Source organism: Nesoenas mayeri (assembly GCF_963082525.1).
Source record: "Nesoenas mayeri genome assembly, chromosome: 19".
Taxonomy (NCBI): domain Eukaryota; kingdom Metazoa; phylum Chordata; class Aves; order Columbiformes; family Columbidae; genus Nesoenas; species Nesoenas mayeri.
This window is the reverse complement of record NC_137568.1, coordinates 3,724,931-3,744,777: the sequence shown is the minus strand read 5'-3', so window position 1 is coordinate 3,744,777 and position 19,847 is coordinate 3,724,931. Positions and strand designations below refer to the sequence as shown.

The window sequence follows — 19,847 nt, the reverse complement described above, 5'->3', positions numbered from 1 at the left end:
ATTATGCAGCAGAGCTGAAAAACAGAATGCAAAGATGCCCTTTGGCAGTACAAAGAAGAGCCACGATAGTGTAACCCACCAGAGCACCTAAACTAATTTTTGTGTGCTTTCAGAGCCACTTACAAGATCAACCTGTGACATCCTCAGAGTGACGTGGCCAGCGGAGCAGCAGCGCTGCCCTTTCCCACTGTGATGGCCCCTTGAAAAATCAGCACTCTGGTTTCAGACGTATATTCACTCGCCTCTGAACACCACTGCGAAAGGCACCTAGGGTATATTTAAGGACCATTTTGCTTCTCTGGGAAATGCACAGTGAGGAATGGCACAGCTGGGTAGCAGCACTGACATTAGAAGAATGACAGATTTTAAGGGATAGGAAGATATAAGTGGCAGGAAGAAGCAGGACAGAAAAGGGCAGGGGAGAGCTTCATTGTTGATGAAAGCAGAGGAATATATGGGTCTGAACATGGGCAAGGAACACGTCATGGACTGAGCTGGCACAGCCATCGTTATAGCGAAGACTGAAACAGAGCGTAGCTCAGAAGGGCTCCAGTCCTTGCTGGGACATTCATCCACCAGCACGGTTTTGATTTTGTCCTTTCATCTGTAACCAAAGTTGACAGGACTTATTGAAGCAAAATTTAAGTCTATTAAACCAAGGTGAGCATCCTCAGTTCTGCAGAGAAATATAGACTGATTTGATAAAACAAAAGGGGTTAGTTGAAATTACAGGGAAGGAAAAAAAAGGTAGACAAATTGAAATTTGGACTGGAGCACAAGAGCCAACAGCAACTTTAGATAATGTTTTTGAAAGATATAATGCCCTGAAGTACTAATAAATGCATTTTTACATCTCATCCTGAGAGCCTTACAGATTTTTTTTACTGGAAATGTCCTAAAAATCTCAACATTGATGTTCAAACTTACAATTATTTTGAGCAAACCTATTTCCCTGGTGAGTTGCCCCCTTTTCTTCTGCAGCAAAATTCTTCTACTTGACTCCCAGTTCTGCACAAAGTGATTTGTTACAGACATTGCATTTTTTTTACCTTCTGGAAAGTGTCAGTTTCTGAACAAGATCAAATAATCTCCTGCGCTTTAGTATTGACTAATTTTAATTATTAAAACCTTTCTCCCAGGAAAAACTCTTCATGCTGCTTGCCGAGAAACCAGCAACTTTTAATAGAATTCGAGAACTTATTTTCTTGAGGAGATCAGGGAACACTGGAGAGAGAATTCTGACTGTAACTGGGTTCACAGTTCAGTGACATTTTTATATGGAAGAACCAGCTTTTTCCTTTACCTTTTTTTCCTCTCAATGTGTCTTCCTTTAAACTTGTAATAATGTGCGTTGCAGAGGCTGGAGTAATAGCAACACATAATTTCTTATGCAGTAAAACTTAATCATATCTATGTAAAGGAATTATAAAGTTAAATGCATACTTTGCATATATACTGCACTTATTAAAATCAGAAGCCAATCTTTTATTAGATATCATTCTAGTGATATGCAGTCCCCATTGCCATAATTTTATATGGGATCCTTTCCTCACAACAGCCTAGCAAACTGATATTTTTAAAGTGCCAATGAGAAAAATAAACAGCTATATTCATATTATAATTTCTCATCTTTAAGTTCTCAGGTTTTCACATCATTGACAAATAATTAGATGTTTAGGAAGGTAATAGGACAATTACACTGTTGCTCCATAACTACAAATCTAAAGGCAGCACTATAAGGCAACTTCACCTACAAATATTACAAACCAGCATATTTAACAACAAAACCAACAACAAATTGTTTACTGCAGGGTAATGAAATAAAATACATGCTTAATGATGTAAGCTTGACAAAGAAATGAAGTAATATGTAGAGCCAACCTTATCTTCAATTAGGTGTCTATTTTGGTCAAAGAGTTCTTAACAATACAGTTCAAAGAGCTGGATTTTTATCTGCTGTAATTTTCAGCTCCATTTCATCTGTTCACTAAGAGAAAGGTAAGAGAAAGGTTCTCTTTTGCTGTGCAAGAGCCATACCACAGGATAACGTACATAACAAAGACATTAAAGAGAGGAAGAGGCATAACAGTCAGACTAACTGAAAACACTACAGCTGGTCAAACTTGTGCATCTCATAGGGAAAAAAGACAAAACCCGCAGGAGACGTGGCATGTATTAAACAACCATTTCTTGCACATCTAAGAAAGACCTGCACTATTCCACTTACTGTGCACCAATATTTGTAAATATTTGCATGATTTCATGAGCCTGTCTTGAATTCAAAGCCAACCACAGCACTACAGTCACGCTGCCGGCACGGGGAAAGCAGGACCCACGGGTCACCCTCAAACCACCATCCTCCCACGGGCACTCGGGCAGGTGGAGGTGGCTGCTGTGGGGATGGGAGAGGACCAGCCACCATCTCCTGCTCTCCACCTCCCCTCCCATCAGCCACAAAAGGCAGTAGCACTGTGCCGGTTGTTGCAGAGCAGCGGCTGTACCTCTCACAATCCCTCATTTCAGTCAGACCCCCGTGGAGGTGACGCTGCAGGTTCCCATTCAGTCAGTGCTGCAGGGGCTGGAGCTCCTCCAGAGAAATATGATGCTGTGATTCTATGATTCTGAAGGCGAGGCCCTTTGCCAGCAAGAATAAGGAGCTGCTTTCAGAGCCTGACTGAGGCCAGGCTTTTTGCCAGCAGAAAATGGAATCATAGAGTCATTTCAGTTAGAAGAGACCCTCAGGATCATCGAGTCCAACCATAACCTAAGCTAACTCTGGCACTAAACCATGTCCCTAAGAACCTTGTCTAAACACCTTTAAGCCCCTCCAGGGATGGTGACTCCACCACTGCCCTGGGCAGCCTGTTCCAATGCCTGACAACCCTTTCTGGGAAGACTTCTTTCCTAATATCCAATCTAAACCTCCCCTGATGCAACTTGAGGCCATTTCCTCTTGTCCGATCACTTGCTACTTGGGAGAAGAGGCCAGCATCCTCCATGCTCCAACCTCCTTTCAGGCAATTGCAGACAGTGATAAGGTCTCCCCTTAGCCTCTGGTTCTCCAGGCTAAACAGCCTGATCTCCCTCAACTGCTCCTTATCAGACTTATGCTCCAGGTCCCTCACCAGCTTCATCACCTCCTCTGCACTCTCTCTAGTACTTTACTACACAGACAAAATTAATTTCAAGGATTTTTGTAACTGGATTTTCCTTTTCTAGTTCCAGAAAGTCCAACAGACAAAAGATTTCTTCAGGAGTTCAGCATTTTGGTGCATTCTGTTGTTTTCTTTCGTTAAGTGAAAATATCTGTTTGGCATTGCAGGTATTTCCAGGCTCAGATTTTCAGTGTATCATCTATGTAAATTAACCTGCAAATAAATACAGACTCTGTTTTCTAATGAAAAAAAGAAATCTTTGCAGTTGTGTGACATAGAAAGCCTGCTGATACATTTTCATGCCTTTTTAATTTATGCTGCACTGCATTTGTCGAGTAGTGTTTGCCAATATCCTATTTTCTTTCAACAAATCTTCAGATAGAGCTAAAGGGCTTACTTTATAAAAGATAACTGGCTTAGTTATGACTTCTAAGTGTCAGTTATCTTTCCTACTGAGTATAATGCTACTCAATTCATTTAGAAACAAGATAATTTTATAGTTGTTCGCCTTAAGCTGTAGTATCTCATGCTTAGATAATGCATGTCCTCTCGTTTTGTCTGTGCCTGTTATTTCTCAACTTCAAACTTACCTTTTAAACTACAAATGTGAAACTGTCTCTTATGCAATTTACATAAGCAACAAAAAGGAGTTGTACTTCTCTTAGCTTAAAGACAAAATTCCAGTATATTCTTGGGAAATAAATATAAATAAATAAATAAAATTGCCTGCAGGGCAGATCTGTACCTTCTTTCAGTCTCTGACAATGCACCTGAAACAGGAAATCCTGGTGTGAAATTTCTTCAAATGGTTTCTAACAATTTGGCTCTGTAATATATCATGTCTTCTACCACAGCATTAATATCCTAAAGGACCTTCAATAATTCAATAAAACTTTCATTCCAGAAATGCTTTTGGCTATTTTGAGTCAAGCTGGGCTTCCTCAAACTTCTCTGTGTTTGAGCCCTCAACTTACATTCAAAGATTTAATGCTACCATCACTAGCAAATATATCCATTTCTAATTATTTTCCTCTTTTATCAGGCTTTAAATGTTTCCCTGTTATCACTCTCTAAGGTGCTGGAAATCCAAGTGTCCCACAGTCCCCTGCCAAAACTATTTGTATTCTGAGCTTCCTTTTGCACCTTTTATGGGTGATGTGTCGCAAATTGTCATGGATCAATAGCACAAATTGAGCTTCATAACATGACATTCATTATCTAGATGCTTTTCCCAACACCATTAATGTTTCATTTGAGCATTTCACAACATTGTTACCGGAGAAGTGCAGCTATTCCCATGTCATAGACAGCAAGCTGGGCAGAAACAGTAGGAAGATTTGCTTAAGGGCAGAGATGGAATCAAACGTAATTTTCTTAAGTCATAGGTGAGCAACCCAATCACTAAAGGGGAATGAGACTCTTGAGAGAAAATGAAGTGTCAATAAATCATTCAGAAAGATCCCATGAGACCCCGTGTGTGTTTTCACATTTAACTTTCAGTGGGTATACTACCAATATTTTGCAATTCTATTAGTAAAAAAACCAGAAAGTCTCATCTTCCAAGTGCATATGTCCATCCTCCATGCTTATGTGCTGCTTTCCCTTCCCGAATGTTATCCTCAATGTTACTCTGTGCTTTCCTCATATAAACACATTATTGTCATTTTAAGAATATAAAATCCCATGCTTCAAGTTCACTATGGAAAAATGATATTCTTAATTTAACAATATACTCAAGAGATCAGATAAAACTGATAATTGCCTTGTTTCTACTTCTTTGCTTGCTAGTTAACATCGGGTATATTAAGCTTGACCATTTTTTTCTTACTAGTATATAGAATGAGGACAAATGGGATAAGGCCTAGATCAACAACCAGATTTTCACTAGTCCAAATTCTATTAATTCTTTTTTACTCATCCTTTTATTCATCGGTCTGTGATGTTTCTCCGTCTGCTCTAGCCCATCATGCCCATCCTTTGAACAGGACTGTAGCTACAGAGGTACTTTGGCAAGGTAGACCAAGAGCTGTAGTGGCATCACACGTTGTTACGCAGGGCTTGAACTATTAATGCATCCCTGGTGCACCATTCGGTGACCTTACACGTGTGTCATTTTGACTCAATGTCTCAGGGTAACACAGTGACCAAGAAAAATATTGTCAGTCACTACTTCAGCATATTTTTGACTTACATGAACCATTTTCTGCTGGTTTCTGGACTGATTGCTAAAGAAATATAGAATTCCCCCAGAAATTCAGAGCACCATTATATAACTGAATCTCCCAAATGGAGCATTTATCTGAATTCATCATCACAGTGTCTGAGCATCTGTTGTATTTAAAACAAGAAAACAATTTAAATGTAGTGTTCAGTCAGAAAATCCTGCACGAATCCAGAAATGATGATAGGCTCCTCTAATAGCCTTTTTTTTTCTACATTACCCCTATTCTCTTTTAAGATGTAACTTTTGTAGATGATAGATTGGGTCAGTGCCAAATTGCAGCTTGCAATGAAATTTAGCGTCAGCCAAGACATAATCAACATTAAACATTTGAGTCTAAGACTTCATTTTGATCCTCACACAAAGTGAATTGCAGAACAGTGTCATTTATTTATGTTTAGCCAGCTCTTGCTCATCTGCTAACAGTGAATGACAAGAGTGGTTGACTGGCAGGTCAGCCAAAAATACCCCATGTTTAGAGGAATGGGCAGTGGAAGCTTCAGCAATGACTGTCCTGTCAAAAATTCTCCTGAAGCCACAGAGCAAACACCATCACAGACGCATCTCTGTACCTCTGGGGCTTAATCTGGATATTTCCTTCATTGTGTTTCCTACTGTCTAGGAGAGTACAAATGATTGTGACACTTGCAACAGCTTCAGCAGCATTTGGATGGCAGGAAGCCATCACCTTTCACGTTTATTTCTTTAGCCCATCATTTACTTAAATTTTTTGGTGTTAGCACAAAAGTGAAAAGTCCTAATAGCAAATTCTGAGACACGCACAGCCAACCTGACCTCTTAAGCTACCAACTTGTACTTTTTACTGTAGTCCTGTGGATGCTTAAGAGCAACATCAAATTCTAAGTATTGCCTAAAATAGCCTTTTTTCTTACTTGCAAATGTATTAAAGTAAGACTTACTAAAGAAATAAGAGCATATAAGAATATTAAAGAGAAATACTTTAAAATCTTCTGCACTTCATTCAGGTCATATTTTTCATAGCAATGGTTGCGTATGAGCAAGGAGTAAGTACTGCAAGTTGGATCTTCTTGCCAGCTAACCTAATGAAGTGTTAGACACCATTTGCAGTTTAAGTGCTAACTTCTAGCATATTTCTAGTATTTCTAGTGTTATTTCTAGTCAAGTAGATTTTGCAGCCCACTATAATTAACCCTTGACTGCATTTCCACTTTCCTGCATGATGCATTATTGTATTTCTCTGCACGTGTTTTTGTAGAGCTGTCTGCTCCGAAGCAGGAGAAAACTTGTTCCTTCATTGCATTTTTAGTCATATTCTTTCAAGTAAAAAATAATTATAATCAATTTTATTTATCTAGGACACCATTGCTGGCGTATTACTATAAATGTGGATGACAAGACTGTCTATTATACCAGTATTCTATAAACATTTATTTTAGATCACTAAATAACTGTCAAAAGCAGTAAAAAACTACAAGCCACATTTCTCTGCAGCAGCTTCAAGAACACGTTTTAGTAGAAAGAACAAAGAGAGTCAGAGAGATAAAATTATTTCAAACAAATGGGTTTTGCATTTGTCATTTGCTATATTGAACTAAGCTAATCTTTGTAACTGATTTTAGTCTTAAAACCACAGCAGTTTGTTAAAATGCTAAGTAAACAGCTGGAAGTATAGGTGGTCATGTAAAATTTATGTAACCAGTTTATCAACAACATAAGAGTACCTCACTGCTCTAAGCTTCTACATAGAAAATAACAGACAGGTAAATCTATGGGTTAATTAATAAGTATGTTGGTAATACCACCTTGGCAGATCCTGACATTTCATTGTAGAGTACCCTGTGGATGAGAAAAATAGTTTTGTTTTTCAAAGACAATTACTATGAATCATAATTTCCATCTTCTCCAACAGCGTTCGTCTGAGCCCACCAACAGGCAAGTTCTACAGCTGGTACTATAAAGAGACTCGCTGAATGCAAAAAAAGGGACTGAGAACAGGACCAGAGAGTTAAAGGTCTTGTCCTGCCTGAATTGTAGTGCCTTGTACCTTGAGCAGGCCAAGAGTATCCACCAGGATGCAATAATTAAATATGTGCAAACTTACTGCATTCTCCTCGCATGTAAGTGTGTGTGGATAAATGAGTTTCAATCATTATAAGAATTCAGGAAAAGACAACATTAACATCCAGCTCCAAATTCTAATCAATAATGAAACAATGCAATTTTTTTTTTCTTTCTTGAATAGTCCATGTGACATTTAGGCCTGCTATTAAATAACATATCATAAAAATACTTCATCTCTTGCCAAAGATAGGAAAATTTCCACTGCATCACTGCCAGGTATTGGTCCAACAATAAATCAGGACCACAGGTTCTGAGAAGCCTGGTGCATGTCCTCACAGGTGGTGCTAAACCTTTCCAGGAAGCAGGAGATGTGTTTAATTTCATTAAGACAAATCTTAAAATGTTTATGTCAACCACAAAGATTTTACATCCTAGAACAAGGGGACATTTTAAAAAAGCACATTTATTTCACACTTGTTCTGATCCACAAAATTAATACCATGAACAGTTCTTGGGTGGTACGACACTACTGTGCTTTCCAAAGGGTTTTGCAAGATCTGTAAGAGCAAATGTGTTTTAATATGATAATATCAACTGTTGTTATTAATAAGTTTTAACTAGTCAAAATTATTTTCCTCACTGGACACCTACCATGCAAAAATTATATTTCTTTTGCTGTTTTTATTAAACTTCAGATAAACAGAAATGTAGAAACTTTTTTTCCTTAATGAGATCTTAGCCATTTTTTACAAGAACTCTAAATCAAAACAAACATGAAACTTGTCTTCTCGACCAATTTCATTTGCTTTTGTTCCCTGCTGTGCGGGAAACCTGCTTTGCTCTTGCTCTCAATCAGGTATCCCAACAGTTTCTCAGGTAGCACAGCATAATACAAATATTATAGTTATGGATTAGCTGTTCCCTGCTGCCGTTCACTTCATGGTTTAGATCCCTTGTCATATACAAATCAAAATGTTTATGCATTCAATTATAACACTTCCAAGAGAAAAATAAAGGCTATTCCATTACTCCCAAGAGGACTGCGTAAAGTACCGTGATACTCTAAATTCGCTGTTTCATATTTCTCCACGTCTGAGTGCAGCAGAACATCTCACAGTGATCTAACATTTATAACAGGGTTATGCACGCACACTAGTTCAGAGCTCTGTAACTCACAGAGAGCCTTGGTCCGAGTCAATAAATTGCTAAAGGTTGCTGAAGAGAGTCCCTGGAAGGGGCCATACACAACCATACACAGCAAACTGCCTCCTTTTGCTCAGCCAAAGACCCCACGTCAAATGGCACCCAGAAGAGCTCCTGCTGCTCGCTCGGCCCCACGATGCACCTTTCACCAAGAAAACAGCAAAATGCATTGCGGAGAAAAAACTGTCCAAGCAATCTGAGTGCTATGAGTACAGGGTTGAACTTCAAAGCACAGGCAAAGAACAGGTTATTACCGCTATAAACACACATGCACCTGTGCTGGGAAAGGCAATTTTCCCCACAGTGGCCAGAACACGACCCACAATTTCACCCTATCTATACTATTTTGCCTCAAAGACACAGCCTGCCCAGCTGAGAACGTGCTCAGTGGGTTACCCCCAACATTTGACATCAGCTTCTACTGACATTCCCGACACAGCCAACCTCAGGTGTTGTATCTGCTCCTGGTCCAGTGCACACTCTTGGGTGATGGAACAAGGGCACATTCTGGATTTTCATTGACTAGAATGAGAGTAATTAATCTTAATTCTCCTCTTCTCCCTGAAAAATAGAACTTCTATTGCTTGAGGAAAACAAAGAGCTATCAGTTGTTCTGTGGCAAATTAATCTTAAAGGGGGATACTTCCAAAGAAAATCAATAGCTTATAACAAGATTCTGTATCATGTTGGAGCCCTGAAACTCAAACCAGAACCAAAGGGGACGTTCAGCATTGCAAGTTTGCTCTTGTTGTGCTTTGTTTTTAATACAATGGCATCATTTGGAAAAGTGAGTTTTTCACATATGAGCAATTTTAGTTATCTGTGACTTCACCTTCATGGAAGACTCTAGTAATACTTAAATACAGACTGTTCTTATTATTCTCAAAAGAAGGAATTGAATAAGGAATTATAATTTTTTATCCTGCATGTAATATTCTACATCTAAGACATCTTTATTCATTTGTACCTTTCTAAGTTAATCTATTCCATATGAAAAACTTTGAAAATTATGTCTCCTTATGTGGTGAATCTTTTTAAAATAAATGGACAAAAATGAAAGTTTGACATTGATTCAGGGCTGCCATGGGTAGGAAGGAGAAATTGGTCCTTACTTTCATCCATTCCTGTGCCAGACATTTTGGGTTGTTAGATGAACTAAATTAATCTAATTCATTGTTATTCAGGGATGTTGTACAGAAGGAATTCTAGTCTAAAGCAGATTTTGTCACTTATTTCCTTGATCATTCACAAGTTATTTTGGCTGCCAGAGTGAATAGTTGCACATAAAAAGAAAAATATGTTACTAAGTCCCCAGAAACATGATGTTATCAAAGTTCAGTAGTACCACAAAGTGATGACTAATGAGCCTATAACCTCTATGTGCTGTAGAGTAAATGCTCCCATTAATTCTTTACAAGACTTTTAGAAAACATACTGCATTCATCCTGCTTCTGGCTGTCAGAATTTACTAGATGACTTCATTGGCTACTTTGACATTTTTACTTTTTAGTTCCAGTTTGGTTTGTTAGCTTGCCTTTAAAAATGCCAACTGTGTGAATTGCAAAAAGCTCAACCAATAGTTCCCAACCCAGACAGGACAAAAGTAACTGAAATTAACACATTAGAGGAGTAATTTTGACCCTTACCTTATTTTTTTGGTCTGTGAACAACCAGCTGTAAATAGTAAAGCTATGTGCCAAAAATCTTCTAATCTTACTAATGCAAATATTCTCTTTCAGAATTTCCAGTAACCCTTTTTGCATCAATGTGCAAGCATTAAAACAGCATCACTGAGATATTTGGGTGGTAGTGGGAGGACAATGTGTAATGGATTTTTTTATTAGTAAAACTCACAAAATCTGATTCTGAGTAATTGACTTACATGAAGCATACATTTTTCAGGCAGAGCAGAGTGTAGGAAATAGAACTGTCTGAACACTCTCCGAGTTAGAACACATAATTTCTCAGCTTACCATAGATTGAAATCCTACTGGCGCAGGTTACACAGAAACTGGGATGCTGTTGTAATTCAAATCACTACTAGTACGCGTGTTGCTGAATATACATCTTTGCATGGCAGAGCACTTGATTGTGGACTGCAGATTGTATAGGGAGGTCATTCTTGCAGAGAAATCCTTGCGATTGTATTTCACTGCTGAAGACATTGTATTCATCCAAAACACAAAGTCACCAATGCGGGCGGCACTAAACCCTATTTCAAGTGGGTTTTGACGGAGGGGGGCTGGTTTTTTTCCTCTTTATTATAAACATGGAAAGCACACTATGATGAAATTTCTTTACTGGCAGTATTAGTCTTTCATAATTTGTATAGTTTAAGAGACATGGGCCAAGTCAATACTGGTCTTGTTCACAGTATTTAAGTTGAGAAATTTCAGTGGACAGCCTTTAGATTTGTGCCGGCACATGGAAGACACACCTGATTTTTAAATGCAAACATCAGGCTTCTGCAATTCTGAAAATGCCAGAACAATGACTTTGCTTTTCTAATTGACATCTGAAAAGTAAGAAAGATATCTTTAGGCTAAATAAAGCCAACTAGCCTTTCAAATACTTAGAAACACTCAACTGTCTCATGAGTTCATTGAAGTTGTTCATCGTCTACAAAAAAGGGAAGCTACAGATTGCAATATAAGTGGTAACAGTGTCCAGTGATCCCAGACAAATTAAATACCATTGTCCCGGGTAAAACATTTACATGTGCAGCAAGAGAGATGAACTATGCCTTCTAAATTTAAAAATTAGAGCAAATCACAGAACTGAAAAGCAGAAGGAAAGCTGTAGGACTTAAGGAGAACCTGGTTAACAATAATACACTAAGTGCCTAACTGCAGGAGCTTTTGCAACCGAGTTTGTAAAATCTGAGGCCAACGAATATCCGTATTTTGAATTCTGCAAGTGCTGGTTTAAACAGTTCCAAACCCGTATCCCATATGTTTCTTCAAATATTTCAACCCCTGACTCCTCTGTGTTTGGCTTGAGGCTGAAAAGTACAGATGACTTGATGCCCGTGGCAAGTGCTGCTGCAACAGGGAAATGATGTCAACCCCTGCAGTGCAATTCATAACCTGATGTGAGTAAATTCACTTACTGGCAATTTAGAAGAAAACATGCTGGTGCTGTGCCAGTTGGAGCCAGATGGTGACTGAAATTATTAAAATCATGCGTGCTGCAAACGTCTGAAAAATTGCACTGTTACAAAATATCCTAAGCATAGATGGGATCCTAATACAAACTAATTGGTGTATAGAGAGCGTTTGCAAACACTGCATGGTATGATTTGCCACTGTTCAATTGAAATCTTTTCCTTTCCCGTTTTCTAGGTTCAACTAATCCACTATAACCATGAGCTGTACACAAATGTCACAGAAGCTGCAAAGAGTCCTAATGGGTTGGTGGTAGTATCGATATTTATGAAAGTAAGTACTGAATATTATCAATACCTCATATATAGACAATGGACTTCTTTTCCTGTGAACTGTAAATCTAGGAATTAGAGTGTACTAACTCTAATCTGAACTAAGATTTGTAAACCGAGCATTGGTTTCTATTCATCTTGTTCTCCCTTTTCCTGTTTTGTTAGATTTATTTTAAAATATTAACTTTCTAACAAGTTTTGTTAGAAAAGAGGCAGAAACAATTTGGAGTGGCAGGAGGGTGAGAATGAATGCACGTGTGCATACACACACCAAACAGCTCCATTCCAGAAAGGAAACGTTTCTGAAAGGTTCTGACATTGTACTTTTTCTCTTCTCTTCTCTAGGTATCTGAATCATCAAATCCATTTCTAAATCGTATGCTTAACAGAGACACCATAACGAGAATAACGTATAAAAGTAAGTTTCTTTTACTATGGCTAACAGATGTGTGCTTTTAGTATCAAATAATGTATTTAGCAATCCACTGAAGCAAGAGGCACTTCATTATGGGCAAAGTTTGCATGGCCAGGAGCTCTGCACGATAGACTTGGGAACCTGAAAAATCTAGTGAGGTCATCAGTTCATCAAATGAATTTTGAACTTCAAAGTCTATTTTATGTTTGAACAAGCAATAAATTAATGAAATTATACTTAACAAATACATATACTGTATTCATAGAGAATACTCAAGAGAAGCTGCTTACTGTTAGTAATAACAGTAACGTGCAGAGCAGCCTGGATTATATCAAATCAAGTTATGTCAAGATGCTGGATTCAGTATTCGTTAATGCTTTATTTTTGTACAGAAAAGTTATGATATTTCTATTCAACTATTGCTGCATTTAATGGATATATAAAGAGGACATTAACATAGTGTGTATAGTTGTTGTATTCACATTTGGAAAGCCTTTAACTCAGAATGCAATAATTCCTTGTTAATATATTGAATTTGTGGAAAACTGGAGATTGAATGTCAAGTGAAAATTAGTCTAGTTTAGAGGAAGTCACGGAAAGTACATATATCTCAATGGAACAAATTAAGCCTCTTCTCCTAAAAACCTTATTCCTTTTGTCAAATATTCACTTGAAAACACAGGATTTTACCCACTCATTCCTGAACAAGAGACTATTAGAAACATTGAGTCTTGCAAATGTACCTTCCCAATAGAAAATATTTCATTTGTACACTGCACTTATAAATGGACACTTTTCCTCTCTGAAGGTAACAGCATCCTACAACCTTTCTTTGGTTGTTTTACCTCTTTACAAGGAAAATGCAATTCTAATCACACTTAATTTGGGTTTACTAAATGAAACTTTGCATGAGGAGGAACATATGATACGGGCTGCAAAATCAATTAACAGAACAGTTTTAATTTTTAACCACCGCTATCACTAACGAGTTTACACGTTAAAATGAAATCCTTGGTAGATACAATGCACATAATATTCTGCAGGGCATTGGGTTGCTTACTGTAGTAACAAGTATTGACTGGGAATTTTTTAGTGTAAATTGGGAACGTGAAAGTGTTATTGAAAGTAATTTTGCAGTTGTCCTATGTGATGGATTATAGCATCATTGCTGAAAACTAATTTTACCTCTTGCATTGCAAGGATTTCTATTCTGCCTTTAGCAGCTGGAGTTTTTTAGCTTGTGCTTTCGGGGTCCACTCCTGAAGTCGATACTCAGCAGGCTGCTGACAAAATGACTGGTCCCACCATGCTCAATAACAGTGTGGAGCGAATGATAAATGGAGCATAGGTTCAGAGTCAGGATAGTTAGTAACATAACTGAAGTATAAAGTACTTCTTTTAAAGAACAGCGACAAAATTAAGAGTTATCTACACTGCTGCATGAAATTTCCATGGGCAAAATGCATTAAGAGGGGAATTTCTGCTCTTAGATATTAATGGCTACAGTGAAGTAAAGTGGACCCCAAGGAATTTTTAAGCAGATTTTAAATGCATGTTTTATTCTGTTATCACAGCCCAGATGATCTACTGTGAACTAGTTGAAACAAGTATTCTTTCAAACTGCCTTTGGTCAGAAGCTATGTGTGAATATCTCTGAAGAAAAACTACTTTAATATTCCTCTTTAAGTATGGCCTTTAAGGGGATAAGTTAGCTTTCTTTTAGAACAGTTACGCTACATTACCTATTTCCTTAACACCGGAAAGACATAACGTTTTAGATTCCCAAAACTCCATATCAAAATTTTGGCTTATCTTTCTCTACCAAAATACTGCCACACGTTCAGCTAGGCAGAAGAGCTGTACAATTCTGAATTTCCTCAAATTTGATCTTTAGCTATTTTATAAATAACGTGCAACAAAGTATTCCAATTCCAAGAGATTATCCTGAAAAAGCTCAAGATTCAGATATCTGGAAACAGTTCTCTGAAGGACTGAGCTCTCGCAGCTCTGTCACAAGCAGTAAAAGCTCAGGAATCTCAAACCAGGTCCTGAGGGACTAACCTCAGGTATTTAAAATGAGTGTCTACCAGCCTGGCTCTGGGTGCCGTGTGAAGGCTGGTAAATGGAAAAACTCTGGTTCAGGTTTAAAAACCGGACCATTTCTACATTCCTTACCCTGTAAATCTAATTTAGATCTGTACTTTCCCTTTGTGAGTTACCACCATGTGAACTTCAAAAATCAAATGGACCTTCTCTCATTCAGTAAATAATTTATTCCCTATAAATACTACTGTTTTAAAGAGAACATACATAGAAATTGCTGTGAAAGCAGACCACACACACCTACTACAAATCCAGGGATTTACATCATTTGCTAAGAAAATTGTCAGAGTCAAGGCCTTTGTGTAAATGAATATGAAATCTAATTTGTATAGAGAAGAGTTCACGAGTTCAGAAATCTCCCTGAGGCACAAGCAGATAAACAGAATGTGGGCTGTAGATAGGAATGGTGCTGAGAATCTTGTAAAGGCTGAGTGGGTTTATTAAAGGAAGTTTATTGCTGGCAAGAGATCACACATGGCGATTTCAACCATTTTGAACTACATACTTGCAATAAATATAAGAGAAAACATTAAAGTGTTGAAGTCCAGTATGAATGCAAACCCACCAGTTCTGTTTCAGTTCCAGAATGGGAACTTTATCAAGATGTGGGGAAGAGGAAACAGCAGAGCCGTTCATGGGAAAAATGCAGATAACCAAATGCTTACTCTGCACTCTTTTCTCAGGCCATTCTCATGCAACCATCTGACTTCTCACGGGAATATAACCCACATACCAGCATGAATAAATACTGCTTTTACTTGGCTGAACTCTTATTTCATTATTTTGTTCACCTCTATCTTCTCATTTTCCTAAAGTTGTATGTTCCTCCAGTTTCCCATTAATCACAACTGATGGATTTTGACACTTTGTGTAATTTGCTGTCTGTCCTTAAACACATTCCAAGTGAAGGCAAAGGCAATGAACTGGGTTTGGAGCCGCTCCACATCCCTCATCTGCATTAATCTTTAGTTCGCTTTCCATTTCTTAGTAAACAGTTGAGGAACAAATTCTACCTTGTATAAACCGTTTTAGCCCAGCTGAAGTCAATATGGATGTGACAAAGCATATTTGGTCCTTAGAGTTTGAAACTAACTATTCCGATCGAGTCTGTGCCATTTGGAGCTAACGCACCACTCCATGGTTCATAAATAATGAACAGGATGTTCATGTGGGAAAGCAAAAAAATGTACGATGACTCATTGAAAACAGGCACTGCCTTGAAAAAAACACATTCATTCTCTTCTCATATAATTCTAGCAAAATTACCACTGCACTGCAAATAATGTTTTTAATAAATAGGACATAGGTGTATTCAAGTAATGTATAGCTGTTATAATTAACATTTTGACTGTAATACTATAGCAATGGTTTTGCACTTTTATCTGGAAAATTCTGGGTTAGACAGACTCTGTATCCCAGACCATAGGCCAGTGAAGGCTCAACATGTTAAAAATGTGAAAGCCACAGCCAAGACACTAATAGTACTTTCCCCTCTAGTTGAAGATCCAGCTATATGGCATGACAATTCCTCTGCCTCAAAGTGCAGGAACGGGGCAGAAGGCCGTATTCCTGACCAACTGGGAAGGCCATGCCGAGATTATATTTTGTAAACTAACAACCACATTAAAAATATGAAATAGCTGTGAAGCACTGGGCAATGTGGCATAAACGTTACACTCTCACCTTGACACTGATGCCATAGGCACTGATGTTGCTACCCCAGAAGCTTATAGCTTGTTGACTGCACTATGTCAAAATATAATATTTGCTTTGCTTGTGTTCTTTGATTTTCTGTTGCCTGAGACAGTAGGCCACAGTCCCTTTTTCCATTAGATAGTATGAGACAAACACTTTGCTCCTCTAAATTTGTCCTTCAGCTATAATACGTTCAATTCAAGTGAAATTACTCTTTTCTTTTGTTACTTCTTATATGCTACCTTGAATGTTCATATTTCTTTCCTTGATTCTGTTTTCAGTCTTATTGCAGTGGCCAAGTAACTGTTTATCAGGTAAAGAAAAAAAAACACCACACACGCACAAACCCACAGAACCAAAAACTGCTTAAACTTACAGTGAATGTTACATGGAAAACAGGGAATTCAGCAGAAATGCCTAAATTATTGACATTGACTTGAAAGATGCACTTAACATTTTTCTTTGGTCTGAGCAGTATCTTCTATTGTATGTATACTTTTTTCCTTGCCTTCCATTAAAGTCAGTGCTAGTTCCTCTTGTGTATTGAGGGGGAAACACACCTAAATATGCAGCTTTCCTTGCCCACATTTTAGCACTCAGTCTGCAGATGAACCATATAGAACACACTACATGCAAGTGAAAGCACGCAAAGAGATTTCACAACGCTGTGGCTCATAACCAGCCCAGCTTTCTCTGAGATACATGAATGCAGGAGTGAATCACAAATAAAATGTGTATATCCCTGAGTATTTCCTATTAAGGAACTCCTATAGCCTAAGATTTGGCAGGAAAATCTGAGCTCTAGTTCTGACAGCACTGCAAAAAAATATTGTAGGGCCATCATTACACAAGGGAAAAAACACACGTGGTACAGAAAAGGCTGAGGAACTTTGCTGAATTTTAAAAGATATAACCGTATCTCATTATATGTTGGTACATGTCCACAGAGTGAGTTCTGTTGCAGAGGAATGCCTCATTAATTTCCAGGGAGACTTATGATAAAAGCAGGGACCCCCATAAGCTGCTTCTCCAGCAGCCTTTTCCACCCTGATTTTAGCATCCTGAGCTTGCACTGCATCTCCCCTGCTGCGCACATGAAAGGCCACCAGGCTCCATCGAGCAGCTTTATTATCATGCATTAACCTCACCTTCTTCCCGTGGTAGAAGGACGATTATGTTTTAACACTTTAGGTCTTCTCAAGGCTTTGTTGAGCAAAAATTGTTAATCGTTCCAAAATATGGGAAGTCAACATTCTCCAAAGACTGCTACATCTAGGCCAATAAATGCAACTTCAAGAAGCTTTAAGCTCCAATTCTTACACGAGATTCAGAGATTCGCTGTGAATGCTTGTGCTAAACTCGCGGAAGGTGTGCACGGGTATCGACGAGCAGAACTCAGCCCAAGCAGGATTCGTGAATTCATGTTACAGCATTCAGAAATGTACATTCATTACACTTCATATTTCAGTAAAACTGATGATGATCAGATATGAAGATTGTACATAAAAAGGCTGGGATTATTTTTTGCGTAACTATTGTTTTACCTCAACATTTTTTCCTTCTTTATTCTGCAGATGATGCATACTTACTACAGGGGCTTAATATTGAGGAACTTTATCCAGAGACCTCTAGTTTCATTACGTATGATGGGTCAATGACAATTCCACCCTGCTATGAAACAGCAAGCTGGATAATAATGAACAAACCTGTCTACATAACAAGGATGCAGGTAAAAGCAAAACAAAAATTACTCAATCTAGTATAGGTACAAAGGAATATTTTAAATCTATAACTTTGTAGCTTTATATACAAAATCAGATTCAGCCTTTTGCTGTAGGGATCTCTGCCTGCAGTTTATACAGTTTGCAAAAGCATCGAATAACTTTATTTTCCAAAATAAAAACATTACCTGTTTAGAGCTCCCTAAGTATCTATCACAGACATATGTACTTTGAGGAGAGTCCTACTTCCAGTGAGGGTTTGAACCAAATGGTTTCTAGCAGTCTCTTCCAAACTCAATTATTCTGTTATGCTGTGAATAGATTTACAGGGATTCTAAAACAAATATAGCACTTAATAACTTCAATTACTTCCTCATGTCAGAAGCAAACAGTCAAATTGTGAGTGACACTTGTGGCCATTTAAATACGTGTTGATAGCACAATAGTGTGACAGAGATCCAATATCTGAGGCCTTCTTGAAAAAAAAAAATCATCCAGTGCTTTCTGGTAGAGAATAAGATTATAGAAGAGATATTGCAAATATCTCCAGAAAAAAATCAGATTCACCAATTGAAGACCATATATAGAAAGATGCAGGATAAATCGTGCAAAAGAAAACACAATAGTCAAAATTATGCCGTTGAGGAAACATACCAGTGAAAAAGCCATAAAAACTGCATTTCTCTACAACTCTCTTACTATCCAAGGCCTGACATCAGAAAACAACAAATATAACACCAATTGCATTCTTCTCCAGAGCTTCCATCAGCAAGTTGCCTACCGAGCTGTGAGCTGAGCTATAGCCTATTCTCTTGGTATTCTCTCTATATCAGAATCCCAAAGGAACACTGAACCACCATCTGCCTGTCCCAAGCACGCAGCAAAAGCAACCTGGGCTGAGAAATGAAATGAGGAATGATAAAACAACACTAAATATTACTTTAGGATTTAAAAATCATGTTAACATTGTAAATAAGATGACTTTTTAAAGCCCGAGAGATGTTTTATCTTTGTGATGTTCCTTCTGTCCAGTTTTGTCTAGCTGCAGACAAAGCACTTTGTTTCTTATCTAAATGGGTAATTTGGCAGCTGAGCACAGGCAGACATGCTGAACCTTTCAAGCAGGAGACCTGAACATTTTCGTACAAGCAACATTTTTAGTTATAACATTAAGTACAAAACAAGGATTAGAATTTTTCTGGAGTCTATGCTAGTACCTATGGGTTATAATCTCATGATAGTTACTCCTTGTCATGCTTTACTGGTTAGTTCCATCCTCCATCATTAGAGCTGCAAATTGATTTCATGGAATGCTTACTAATTACGTTGTGTACTCAGACTGAAAAAGTAATGCACAGCTCGAGTTTCCCTGGCAGCTGTAAAGATTTTCAGTATGTAAAGTGCAGCTATTGGATTTCCTCACTGAAGCATTAAATGCCACAACCAAACTTCTTAAACTGTACACTGACACAGAAAATATTTTCTTTTCCTATTTTTAAACCAAAATATTTTGAGGATTTCTGATTTTTTAATTGCAGGGTGTTTTGTTTTGTTTTCTCTCCGTTTTCCTCTACAAAGTTTGAAAGGTTTTGGTTGACATGGAACGATTAATGTGCTTTTAGCACGGTTGCACAGTCATCGTTAAAGACATTGCTCTCTGCTTGTAGTTTGCATCCAACCACTGCAGGGTGTGCTGAAAATCCTAGATTCCCTCTCTGCTGATCCATAAAACCATCTCAAAAGAAGGTCGGACTCTACCATAAGAACACTATAGACACAGCACAGACAGTATCAAGACAGACCTGTCAACAGAGAGAGGATTTCACTTTTTAACATCATTAATTTCATGACTTTA

General features: G+C 37.9%; 1 protein-coding gene across 1 annotated transcript in view; it reads left to right on the top strand.

The window, feature by feature from the left end:
* CA10 (carbonic anhydrase 10) overlaps window positions 1-19,847 on the top strand; it is a gene marked incomplete at both ends in the record, with an annotated part of 164,769 nt that overhangs the window by 137,572 nt on the left and 7,350 nt on the right. Inside the window, 3 exons of the mRNA XM_080356752.1 lie at window positions 11,964-12,059; window positions 12,404-12,476; window positions 17,846-18,000. Of these exons, the coding sequence (XP_080212878.1) occupies window positions 11,964-12,059; window positions 12,404-12,476; window positions 17,846-18,000 (324 nt within the window). The remainder of the gene's footprint in view (window positions 1-11,963; window positions 12,060-12,403; window positions 12,477-17,845; window positions 18,001-19,847) is intronic.